The sequence below is a fragment of the Urocampus carinirostris genome, chromosome 1 (assembly GCF_059441175.1).
Source record: "Urocampus carinirostris isolate Australia breed hairy pipefish chromosome 1, RoL_Ucar_1.0, whole genome shotgun sequence".
NCBI classification, from domain to species: Eukaryota; Metazoa; Chordata; class Actinopteri; order Syngnathiformes; family Syngnathidae; genus Urocampus; species Urocampus carinirostris.
This window is the reverse complement of record NC_142349.1, coordinates 72,052,150-72,064,888: the sequence shown is the minus strand read 5'-3', so window position 1 is coordinate 72,064,888 and position 12,739 is coordinate 72,052,150. Positions and strand designations below refer to the sequence as shown.

The 12,739-nt window shown below is 43.3% G+C and overlaps 1 protein-coding gene across 1 annotated transcript in view; it reads left to right on the top strand.

The window, feature by feature from the left end:
- Positions 1 to 12,739, top strand: part of LOC148376739 (choline transporter-like protein 5-A) — a 38,488-nt gene that overhangs the window by 1,606 nt on the left and 24,143 nt on the right. Inside the window, exons 2-8 of the mRNA XM_088350259.1 lie at positions 3,926 to 3,974; positions 5,039 to 5,112; positions 6,374 to 6,458; positions 7,488 to 7,572; positions 7,666 to 7,794; positions 10,266 to 10,326; positions 10,402 to 10,501. Of these exons, the coding sequence (XP_088206385.1) occupies positions 3,926 to 3,974; positions 5,039 to 5,112; positions 6,374 to 6,458; positions 7,488 to 7,572; positions 7,666 to 7,794; positions 10,266 to 10,326; positions 10,402 to 10,501 (583 nt within the window). The remainder of the gene's footprint in view (positions 1 to 3,925; positions 3,975 to 5,038; positions 5,113 to 6,373; positions 6,459 to 7,487; positions 7,573 to 7,665; positions 7,795 to 10,265; positions 10,327 to 10,401; positions 10,502 to 12,739) is intronic.

Below are 12,739 nucleotides of genomic sequence, written 5' to 3'. Positions count from 1 at the left end.
TATCTATCTAGCGATCTAGCGATCTAACTATCTATGGTATCTAACTATCTATGGTATCTAACTATCTAGCGAGCCATCGATCTAGCGAGCCATCTATCTAGTGACCTAGCCAGCTAGCTGGCTAGCGATCTATCTATGTAGCGATCTAGCTAGCTAGCGATCCATCTATCTAGCGATCTAGCTAGCTAGCTGGCTAGCGATCTATCTATGTAGCGATCTAGCTAGCTAGCTAGATCGCTACATAGATGGATCGCTAGCTAGCTAGCGATCTTTCTATTCATCTATCTGTCTATCTAGCTAGCTAGCGATCTAACTATCTATGGTATCTATGGTATCCATCCATCTAGCGATCTATCTATCTATGGTTTCTATGGTATTTATGGTATCTATCTAGCGATCTAGCTAGCTAGCGATCCATCTATCTAGTGACCTAGATAGCGAGCTATCTATCTATCTATCTGTCTGTCTGTCTGTCTGTCTGTCTGTCTGTCTGTCTGTCTGTCTGTCTGTCTGTCTGTCTGTCTGTCTGTCTGTCTGTCTGTCTGTCTGTCTGTCTGTCTGTCTGTCTGTCTGTCTGTCTGTCTGTCTGTCTGTCTGTCTGTCTGTCTGGTATCTAGCTAGCTAGCGATCTATCTATCTATGGTACCTATGGTATCTATCTACAAATATGTCAAATTCATTCTACGACCATTACAACAGGGTTGTCTTTGTCCTGTTTTGGTCAGCTGTGGATAAAGATTAAGTCGGGAGAGTATTACTCTTGGCTAATGCTATGCTAATGCTAATCAGATTAGCGTGGGCCAGTCTATTTCAACAAGGTGCTGACGCCTCTTACTCTGTATTAGCATGTTGCTGTTCTTGATTCTGGTATTTGAAAGGTAGGCTGCGTCGTTTGAGGTCTCCTTAAAAAGTTGAAGGTTGAATATTTTTTCGTATGTGTTAACAATGCCCATTTGGGTTCAAAGAGTACTTAAGCTTTAACTTACTATGTGCTTTTATCTGACTTTTATCAGGCCTACATAACTACCTACTGTACCTACCTACCTACCTACCTAGAGTACCTACATAATTACCTACCTACATAACTACCTACTGTACCCACCTACCTACCCTAGAGTACCTACCTACCTACATAATTACCTACCTACTTACCTACCTACCTACATAACTACCTACTGTACCTACCTACTGTACCTACCTACCTACCTAGAGTACCTACCTACCTACCTACATAATTACCTACCTACCTACCTACATAACTACCTAGTGTACCTACCTACCTTCCTACCTAGAGTACCTACCTATGTAATTACCTACCGACTTACCTACCTACCTACATAACTACCTACCGACCTACAGTACCTACCTACCTACTTACCTAGAGTACCTACCTACCTACCTACCTACCTACATAATTACCTACCTACCTACATAACTACCTACTGTACCTACCTACCTACCTAGAGTACCTACCTACATAATTACCTACCTACTTACCTACCTACCTACATGACTACCTACCTACCTACCCACCTATCCAACCTACCTACAGTACCTGCCTACCTACCTACCTACCTACCTACTGCACCTACCTACTTAATGTACCTACCTACCTACCTACTGTACCTACCTACCTATCCAACCTACCTACTGTACCGACCTACCTACCTACCTTGAGTACCTAACTACCTACATAATTACCTACCTACCTACATAATTACCTACCTACCTTCATAACTACCTACTGTACCTACCTACCTATCCAACCTACCTACTGTACTTACCTACCTACCTACCTACCTACATAATTACCTACCTACATAACTACCTACTGTACCTACCTATCCAACCTACCTACAGTACCTGCCTACCTACCTACCTACTGTACCTACCTACATATCCAACCTACCTACTTACCTACCTACCTACTGTACCTACCTACCTTCCTACCTACTGCACCTACCTACTTAATGTACCTACCTACCTACCTACTGTACCTACCTACCTTCCTACCTACTGTACCTACTTACCTACCTACCTAGAGTACCTACCCACCTACTGTACTTACCTACCTACTGTATCTACCTACTTACCTCCCTACCTACTGTACCTACCTACCTACCTACCTACCTACCTCTTTGGGGCGGAACAACCCCCCAAAAGGATAAAAAAGGAAGAGTTTGTTCCAGCGTGTCAAAAAGATGCATGCAAATTATATAACTCTGTCGCCATCTCCGGGTTTAAAGTCAGGATTACAGCCTTATGTTTTCAACTGCCGCACTTGACTTTAAATCATGGTCTTGTGTCGGATATTTAGTTTATTACACTTGGATCTTACCTACTGTAGTAGCATTCTTAACCCTTTATTAACCAAGTATCATACAGGCCGAGTTTTTTTTGGTTATTTTGATCATGAAAGAATCAGAAATCATGTTATGAGTGATTACTTTTGCCCCGTTTTTTCCAGAAAATTAGTCCTCCTCCCATTTAAGCATGTCATTTTCGTTCACTTTTTGTCAGTCCGTCAGCAAACCTCCGCACATGCAAGGCAAGCATTTTTGTCCCCAGCGCCTGTTCCTGTATCGATCCCCTGTTCCTGGCTTCCCAATAGTCTCCGGTTACCTGACTCATTCCGATCTCCGACCACGCTTCGTTTTCCTGCCCCGGCTACCCGGCTTGCTTCTCATCTCCGACCGCACTCCGTTCTCCCGTCCCGGCTACGCTTTGTTCATGAGGGATTCCCGCTCCTACTGACCAGATCGAGGTCCTTATCCTCTCGCTCTGACTTCCAGATCCCTCAATAAAGCATCATGTGAAACCTTACGCATTTGGGTCCAATGCTTGTACCGGTCGTGACAGGAACAGGACAACATAAAGACAACATAAACTGAAAATATGACCTGTCTCAAGTTGTCCATATATTGTCAACTATTTTTCACCAAGACCAGGTGTTTGGGGGCCACACGATAGAACAAACATTCTGTCAGGGGCCGGACTAGTAGATTAAAGAGAAAAAAAAAGAGAGATAATGAAATAAGAGAAAGAGGGAGTGAAAAGGAGAGAGGGCGGGACAAAGAAAGAAAAAAAGAGAGAGGGAGAGAGCGTGAGAAACAAAAGATAAAAAGTCATAAGAGAGGGGGGAAAAAGGGAGAGGAAGAAAGAAATCCAAAGAGAAATAGAAAGACAAAAGGAGATAAAAGAGAAAAAAGAGAAGGGTAGGAAGAGAGAAAGAGAAAAGTGAGAAAAGGAAAAAAGAAAGTTAGAGCAAAAGAAGTTAAAAAGACAGAGAGAGAGAAAGAGACAAAGAGCAACAAAAGAAGAGAAAAAGAGAGACACAGGGAATGAAAGAGACAGAGACAGAGAGTGGGAGAAAAGGGGCGGAAGAGAGAGAGAGAGAGAGAGAGAGAAAGAAATAAATACAAGAACAGTGTCTTTGTGAGAGGCACCTGGCAACATCAAGTTGACATATTTCAACCCGCAGCTTGTTTTTCTCTTGCGCTTCTCTGAGTGTTGTCGCACGGGCCGGATTCAATCCCTCAGCGGGCCTGATCTGGCCCGCGGGCCGCCTTTTTGACACCTGTGTGCTCGAGGGTAAATCCATTCCTGGAGACAAAGACCCACACCATACTTAACCCCTTAGTACCTCAATTATTAGTCACTTGCCAATTAAAACTAATGAAGTCATGTTGTCATTTCTTGCCTGTGATTGGTCCGTTGCCACACATGCATGCCTATGAGTTACGCTTGTGGGACATTACTGCCACCTTGTTGATGTTTTGGAGAACTACTTTTGACTTAGTTTGAATTTTTTTCTTCAGTCCAACTGTTGGGGAGTTCCGGTGATTTAAATAATGCTTGAAATATGGGGGCCCCGGTGCCCCCGTGGTGATAAAAGGGTTCATTTTCTTTTTTGTAATTTCTTCAGGTGAGCCACACAAGTTTGATCCTTTCTTCAGAGGTCCAGTTCAAAGGAGGTAGGAATCCCTGTGACAAATATGATTAAAAGATGGGGGGGGACCTTAGTCCAGGGGTGTCAAACTCATTTTAACTCGGGGGCCACACGATAGAACAAACATTCTGTCGGGGGCCGGACTAGTAGATTAAAGAGAAAGAAAAAGAGGGATAAAGAAATCAGAGAAAGAGGGAGGGAAAAGGAGAGACGGTGGGAGAAAGAAAGAAAAAGAGAGAGAGAGAGGGAGAGAGCATGACAAACAAGAGAGATAAAAAGTTGTGAGAGAGGGAGAAAAGAAAGGGAGAGGAAGAAAGAGATATAGAAAGACAGGGAGGGAAAATAAAGCGCAAAGGGTAGGAAGAGAGAGAAAAGGAAGTTAGAGCAAAATAAGTTAAAAAGACACAGAGAGAGAAAGAGACAAAGAGCAACAAAGGAAGAGAAAAAGAGAGACAGAGAGTGAAAGAGACAGAGAGTGGTTGAAAAGAGAGAGCGAGAGAGAAAGAGAGAGAGAGAGAGGGAAAAGGAGAGAGGGCGGGACAAAGAAAGAAAAAGAGAGAGAGGGAGAGAGCGTGAGAAACCAAAGATAAAAAGTCGCGAGAGAGGGGGAAAAGAAAGGGAGGGGAAGAAAGAAATCCAAAGAGAAATTGAAAGACAGAAGGAGAGAAAAGAGAAAAGAAAGTGCAAAGGGTGTGAAGAGAGAAAGAGAAAAGAGAGAAAAGGGGAAAAGGAAGTTAGAGCAAAAGAGGTTAAAAGACACAGAGAGAAAGAGACAAAGAGTGGGAGAAAAGGGATGGAAAAGAGAGAGAGAGAGAGAGAGAGAGAGAGAGAGAGAAATACAAGTACAGTGTCTTTGTTCGAGGCACCTGGCTTTGGCAACAACAAGTTGACCTATTTCAACCTGCAGCTCGTTTTTCTCTTGCGCTTCTCTGAGTGTTGTCTCGCCGGCCGGATTCAATCCCTAAGCGGGCCTGATCTGGCCCGTGGGCCGCCCGTTTGACACCATTGCCTTATTCTGACTCGAATTTCTGGTCAAATTCTGCAAACGGTGTTGTTTAAAACTCATGCGATGAATTTCTGTGTCAACAGAAGCTGCACGGATGTCTTATGTTGTAGCGTCTTCATTCTCAGCATTCTTTCATACGGTGCACTCGGAATAGTGGGTGAGTACTCTTAAAAAACATTAATCGTCAAAATGTACCGTTTACCAAATTGTTCAAACTAGTTATCTGACTCCATTAACCAAACACAACCTAGTTGTTAATTCACCCAACAATTTACGCGCCAGATGATCAGGAAAGCCGACATTTCCACACGGGGGCAGATTTATTTTCCCTAACAGAAGAACTAAGTGAACTCCATCGAAGACGGCCGATGAGACGTTGGCGTCTGTGGGAAAACTTCTTCTGAAGTCCTTTAGCTTTTTCTTTTTGGCCCATGTCTCCCTGCAAGATGGTGTGCCGGCTCCTCCCATGGGCGTGCCAAGGAAGCCCAACGTGGGGCTTCACCATCTTATACACTGGCTTCTCAAAACAACGCCTGCCGCCCTCCGTCAGAGTCCTTAGATAGATAGATAGATAGATAGATCGCTAGCTATCTAGCAAGATAGATGGATAGTTGGATCACTAGCTAACTAGCAAGATAGATAGATAGATCGCTAGCTAGCTAGCTAGCGAGATAGATAGATAGAGAGATAGATAGATTGCCAGCTAGCTAGTGGGATAGATAGATAGATAGATAGATAGATCGCTAGCTAGCTAGCAAGATGGATAGATAGATCGCTAGCTAGCTAGCAAGATAGATAGATAGATAAATCGCTAGCTAGCTAGCGAGATAGATAGATGGATCGCTAGCTAGCTAGCGAGATAGATAGATAGAGAGATAGATAGATTGCCAGCTAGCTAGTGGGATAGATAGATAGAGAGATAGATCGCTAGCTAGCTAGCAAGATAGATAGATTGCTAGCTAGCTAGATCACTAGATAGCTAGATAGATCCCTAGATAGATAGATCGAGATAGATAGATAGATGGATAGATCGCTAGTCCAAAATTCCCTAGACAAAATATTATGCATTTTGAACATTCTGCCCTGACCTGAAACTCAGTGACAATCTTGATTGCATGAGTCAATCGTATAAAATCCTTTATAGTCAAAATGTATAAAATCCTTTAACATGCATGCTAAACTCCTTTCATCCACATCAACACGGTTCTCATTTGTCAAACAAGTTTGCTAACTGGTACTTATGTTAGCTTCAGAGCAAATTTGAGCTATTCTTTGGTGTCAAAAGATTTGGGAGTACTCAGGAAAATGGCCCGAAAAATATTGATTCTATCGGATTAGATTTGAAGGTCAAGTTACAAATAAAGTTTCTCTTATGATTTGAATGTATGCAAAATATTTGTTGTATTTATCCAATCCAGCCTGGTTACATGGAGACCCGAGGAAGATACTCCATCCGACGAATAGCTATGGTGAATTTTGTGGCCAGAAAGGAACCGCGAATGTGTAAGGCTTTTATGCTTACCTCATTCATCTATCTAATTATTGGTCTCAGTCTTTTTACATACCTACAATACCTGCCTACATACCTACAATACCTACCTACCTACCTACCTACCTACCTACCTACCTACCTACCTACCTACCCACCTATCCTACCTACTGTACCTACCTATCTACCTACAGTACCTACCTGCCTACCTACAGTACCTGCCTACCTACCTACAGTACCTACCTAACTACCCACCTATCCAACCTAACTACCCACCTATCCAACCTAACTACCCACCTATCCAACTTACCTACCTGCCTACCTACCTATCTACCTACAGTACCTACTGCACCTACCTACCTTCCTACTGTACCTACCTACCTATCTACCTACAGTACCTAACTACCTACCTACAGTACCTACCTAACTACCCACCTATCCAACCTAACTACCCACCTATCCAACCTACCTACCTACCTACCTTCTATACTTACCTATCTACCTACCTTCCTACTCTACCTACCTACCTACCTACCTACCTACATTACCTACCTACCTACATACTTACCTACCTACATACCTACTGTACGTACCTACCTACTGTATTTACCTACCTACCTACCAATCTACATGCCTACCTACCTACCTACCTACCTACCTACCTACCTACCTACCTACCTACCTACCTACCTACCTACCTACCTACCCACATAACTACCTACTGTACCTACCTACCCACATAACTACCTACTGTACCTACCTACCCACATAACTACCTACCTAACTACCTACCTATAATACCTACCTACCTACCTACATGCCTACCTACCCACATAACTACCTACTGTACCTACCTACCTACTCACCTATCCAACCTACCTACCTACCTACTGTACCTACTTACTTACTGTATCTAACAACCTACCTACGTACCTACCTACCTACCGACTGTACCTACCAACCTACTGTACCTACCTGCCTACCAACCTACCGTACCTACCTACCTACATACCTATCCAATTCATATTTTTTTTGTTTCACAGGAAGAAGCCCATTCTCTTTTATTTCAACCTTTTAAAATGTGCCAATCCTTCACTTCTCATTAACCTACAGTGCCCAACTACCCAGGTAACACAATCCATTCCCCAAGACTCGACTGAGAGCGATTTGACCCTTTTACCCCAATTTTCCAGAGGGAATAACATCTTCTCTTGCTTTCAGACGTGTGTATCAAAGTGCCCTGACAAATATGCCACTTATACTGAGATGCAGCTCCAGCACAAACTGGGCAACAGTTACTGGCAGTATTACAGAGAGTTCTGTAAACCTGGCTTCAATAACCCTAACAAGGTACAATTTATGAGGTGCGGGCTGTGCATTTCTCACCTAGGACTTCAGCAGTGCTACATTTGAATCAACACTACCCTCAATAACTGTCTTATGGCTATAAAAAAAAATTAGCTACAGTTTTGTTTTAAGACGGACCGACAAGGGGACTGTTTTTAAAAAAAAGGAAAGTTGACTCTGAGGGCCATCGCTTACAGATAGATAGATCGCTAGCTAAGCTTAAAACATTAAAACATTTTACATTTACGAGATATCAGGAGCGAGCCGTGCATTTCTCACCTAGGCCTTCAGTCATGCTACGTCTGAACAGGGTTGGGTAGGGTTACTTTAACCTGATTACTTTCAATTACTTTTGGATGACTCCGATACCAAATATGCTAATAAAAGACAAAAGAAACTAAATATGAATAAAATGACTACATTTCGTGCAGGCTTGGGGAGTAACGGATTACATGGAACGGCGAAAATGATGTTTCATTTTGTTTCTTTTGCATTTTATGTTAGTTTTGCCGTAGATCAAAGAGATCAAAGCCAGGAGAGAAAGCTTACCACGTGTTGAGAGTCATCATTTTATTCATATTTAGTTTCTTTTGTCTTTTATTAGCATATTTGGTATTGGAGTCATCCAAAAGTAATTGAAAGTAATCCAGTTAAAGTAACCCTACCCAACCCTGCGTCTGAATCAACCCTACCCTCAATAACTGTCTTATGGCTATAAAAAAATTTAGCTAAAGTTTTGACAGAAATGAAAAAGCTTAAAACATTTTACTCACCAAAAATCCTTTTTGTGTGTGCACAAAAATCCATTATCCTTTCTTTCAATTACTCTTGTACAGATGATTCTAATGCTGAAAGTGGAGCTTGTCGTGTTTCTGGCTCAAGTTTTTATTCGATTTAGGGCTGATAAAATCTGTTCGAAAGAAGCAGTGGACACAGGGATTTTTTTCTTCACTTTTTCGTTGTGATACTTCCATTACCGACGATTAGGCAATCATAGTTTGTGACACCGCAAACGTTTCGTTTTGCCAACGTTAAATTTTTATTAATTTAGCCAGGGGTGTCCAAATTTTTCAGAAAACGGGTCAGATTTAATAAGCTGAAGATTTGTGGGGGCCCGACTATTCAGCCTGACATTCTTTGAACAGTCTTTAATCAATTCGCCCTCTGTTAAAGCAGCTTCTAGTTGCTTCACCTTTTCACAGCGTTCTTTTCCAGTAAACCTGTAGTAGTCAGCATGTTTCTCTTGATATTATAAAACATATTTCAAAACAGACAGTTTCCTGGCCTATAGGCAGATGCAGTGGATTTGGATCTTAGTGAAAATACTCCAATGTCCACCCGTTGCCAAGAATCAGAACCGGATCAGGACCCAATCCCGTGACGTTCTTACACAATCCTTTTATTTTGCAGAAAACGGAGAGTCACGCACGTTAGACAGCAGTCTGGCATGAAATGATAGGAAGCCAGAGGCCGACGAGTTGATATCGGACAGATGGGGTCGATACCGGACAGGACGGGACAGACAGGATTGATAATGAAACAGGATATTGAAAATTAACAGGAGAAACAAGAAGGGAACGAAAACTGGAGAAAATAATGAACAGGACAAAAATAAACGGAAAGAAAACTGCAAACCAAAATTAAACAGGACAAAATAAACGGGAACAATACTGGACAGGAAAATCCAACAGGTAAACAGGACCGAGACAGAACCCACGTCTTGTGGGGCAGAAGTTAGTTGATGGGCTGACACTGAATGCAAGAGAGCGCTGAGCTTTATATAAACAGATAGTCAATCTCTCAACGAGCCGCAGCTGGCGCCACACAGGCGTGGCCAATTGGGCACCATGGCAACGGTGACACAAACGGGCGCGGCCAATTGAGCGCCATGGCAACCATCATACCCATCCTGTAAGCGATGGCCCTCACAGTCAACTTTCCTTTTTTTAAAACAGTCCCCTTTTGTCGGTCCGTCTGCAAATCTCTTTTTACACAGCAAGCCCTTTTTCGCCTGTGCCCGCTTTTCTCCCGCTACGATCTGTTTTGATCTCGACCACATCTGCTCTCCCGTCCCGAATTACGACCTGTTTTGATCTCGACCACGTCTATTCTCTCGCCCTGAATAACGATCCGTTTTTTATTTTGACCACATCTACTCTCCTCTCCTGGTTTTTGACTTTTTTCCGTTCCCGACACCGCCATCGCTCGCCACGGAAGTCCCGCTTCTGCGTCTGAGCAACCTACTCCCCGCGACCAGCGATCTCCGGATCGTGTGTGCGATCTTTTCCCTTCTTCCCAATAAAACTGTGAGAAACGTTACGCGAGTGGGTTCTGTTTCCGTTCTGTTCTCTGACAAATGGTATAATTGATGTTATTAAAGCGGTTCGTCGGCGCTCTAAAATATTTCGAAACACATTCTTCTGGCATTTTTCTGTTACTCTTGCTGACATTTTCTTTTTATTCGGTTCTTTTAGCCATTATCTCAGGTTCTACGAGACGAGGACTGTCCTTCGATGATTGTGCCTAGTCGACCATGTAAGGATTTCACTTCTATTTTTGAAGTTTTCTTCTCATGATAACATTCGATTTCCTTTTTTGGGGCGTGGTCAGTTCTTCAAAGATGTCTCCCTGATGTCGCGGCGAACGAAACAAGCTTCAAAGACACTCTGGAAACGGCACACAGCGCGACTGAACTGCAAAATGCCGTCAGGTAATTTGTGCAGCTCATGGTTTATTGCCTTTTCTTTTGTGTCGTCTCAAAAATTTTCGAACTTGTGCATGGATTTTAACATCTATGTTTTTGACACGTGGGGTCCCTTCCCAAGGTTTCTTCTTTTTCCTCATGTTGAGGTTTTTGAGTTTTTCCTTGCCCTCATGTTGGTTTTAGATCAGGGGATGGTGTCATAATAGTCTGTGGTATGCAATAGTCTGTGGTCTGTGAAGCCCTTTGAGACTCCTTGTGATTAAGGGCCAAACAAATAAACATGAGTCGACTTGAGTTTTTTGAGTTTTTCCTTTTCTTCATGTAGGTTTTAGATCAGGGGATGGGGTCATAGTAGTCTGTGGGCGTCACAAATAAACATGACTTGACTTGACTTGATGTTTTTAGTTTTTCCTTGCCCTCATGTAGGTTTTAGATCAGGGGATGGTGTCATAATACTCTGTAGTCTGTGCATCTGTGGGGTCTAAAAGAGACCACTGACGTGTGGGAGAGCTCCGAAAATTGGCTAACGATAGAAAATGCACCAGGCAAAGATGTGTTTTTAGCCAGTTGCAACCGGGGAGATAAGCTCTTTCCATACTCTCTTACTCAATCTCGATTTCAATCTTGGTCATCCCCCATCTGCTTTGTGTTTTATTGAGATCACAAGTCATGGAAAAGTACTGGTATGTTGAGAGAAAGACAAAAGACCACCCCCCTGGAAAAGTACCAACACCTTCAAACAAAGACAGAAAGACTAGGGTACAGCCAAAAGGAACATCAAACTGATTAGAAATACACACCTTGAGTAATTACGTTCAAGCCTACTTTACAGCATCCCTTTGAGACTCCTTGTGATAAAGGGCGTCAAAAATGAATGTGACTTGACTCCATACATGGCGTTTTTCTTAAATGTGAGAGAGAGAGAGAGAGAGAGAGAGCGAGAGAGAGAGCGAGAGAGAGAGCGAGAGAGAGAGAGAGAGAGAGAGCGAGAGCGAGAGCGAGAGCGAGAGAGAGAGAGAGAGATATATATATATATATATATATATATATATATATATATACACACAGTGTCTGTGAGAGGAACCTGGCTTTGGCAACATCAAGTTGACCTATTTCAACCTGCAGCTTGTTTTTCTCTTGCGCTTCTCTGAGTGTTGTCTCGCGGGCCAGATTCAATCCCTTAGCAGGCATGATCTGGCCCGCGGGCCGCCTGTTCGACACCTGTGCCCTAGTGGGAGGTGTCTAGAGTCAAGAACACATTCCTGACTCCTTCTGGGAGATTGATACAGAGGAGGGGATTCCCAGCCCCCTCGCTAGACCCAACTGAGGTGTTGGGAGTCATTAGGTGACCAAACCCCCCAATTCCTACCCCTAATGCCAAGCACGGAGTCAATGAGTACCAATGTTGTAAGTCTTAGGTATGACTCGGCCAAAGCTTGAACCAGCGACCTCACAGTCTCAAAGCGGGCGCCCTACCCCCAAGCCCACCGAGCTGATAACTTCTGTATACTACATAATAATTTGTAATATAATGCAATAAAGAGGCACCACGGCGGCAAAGTGGTTAGTGCGTGTGCGGCACAGTTCTGAGATCATGGGTTCAAATCCAGCTACCAACCTTCCTGTGCGGAGTTTGCATGTTCTCCCCGTGCTTGCGTGGGTTTCCTCCGGGCACTCCAGTTTCCTCCCACATTCCAAAAACATGCATTTCAGGTGAATTGGCCGGTCCAAATTGTCTCTAGGTGTGAATGAGCGAGCGAGTTGTCTGTCCCTGTGTGCCCTGCGACTGTCTGGCAACCAGTTCAGGGTGTCCCCTGCCCACTGCCCGGAGATGGCTGGGATGGGCTCCAGCACCCCCATGACCCTACTGAGGATAAGCGGTGCAGATAATGGATGGATGTATGCCTTGAAGTGAGTTGTTTGAGAGCCGGCTCTCTTTAATGAGTTGAGTTGAAAAAAACGGTTCTCTAAAAAGAAACGGACTTCCTTTCACTACATCAAACCGCTCGCTTCGTTTGTAACGAAAATAATCGATACCGAGATAGAGGCTACCGCGGCGAACTTGTTTGACTTGATTGATTTGCCGTTTGGTGATAGTCGGTGTATACCGGATGGTACCCATCATTGACAAATTTGCGTTTTTCCGTACAGATTTTCTCGCACGTCGTACACGTCTTAAAATACATAATAAACGTACTTTGTACGGCAAAAACGTACAGGTTGACATGATATTGTGATAGTATT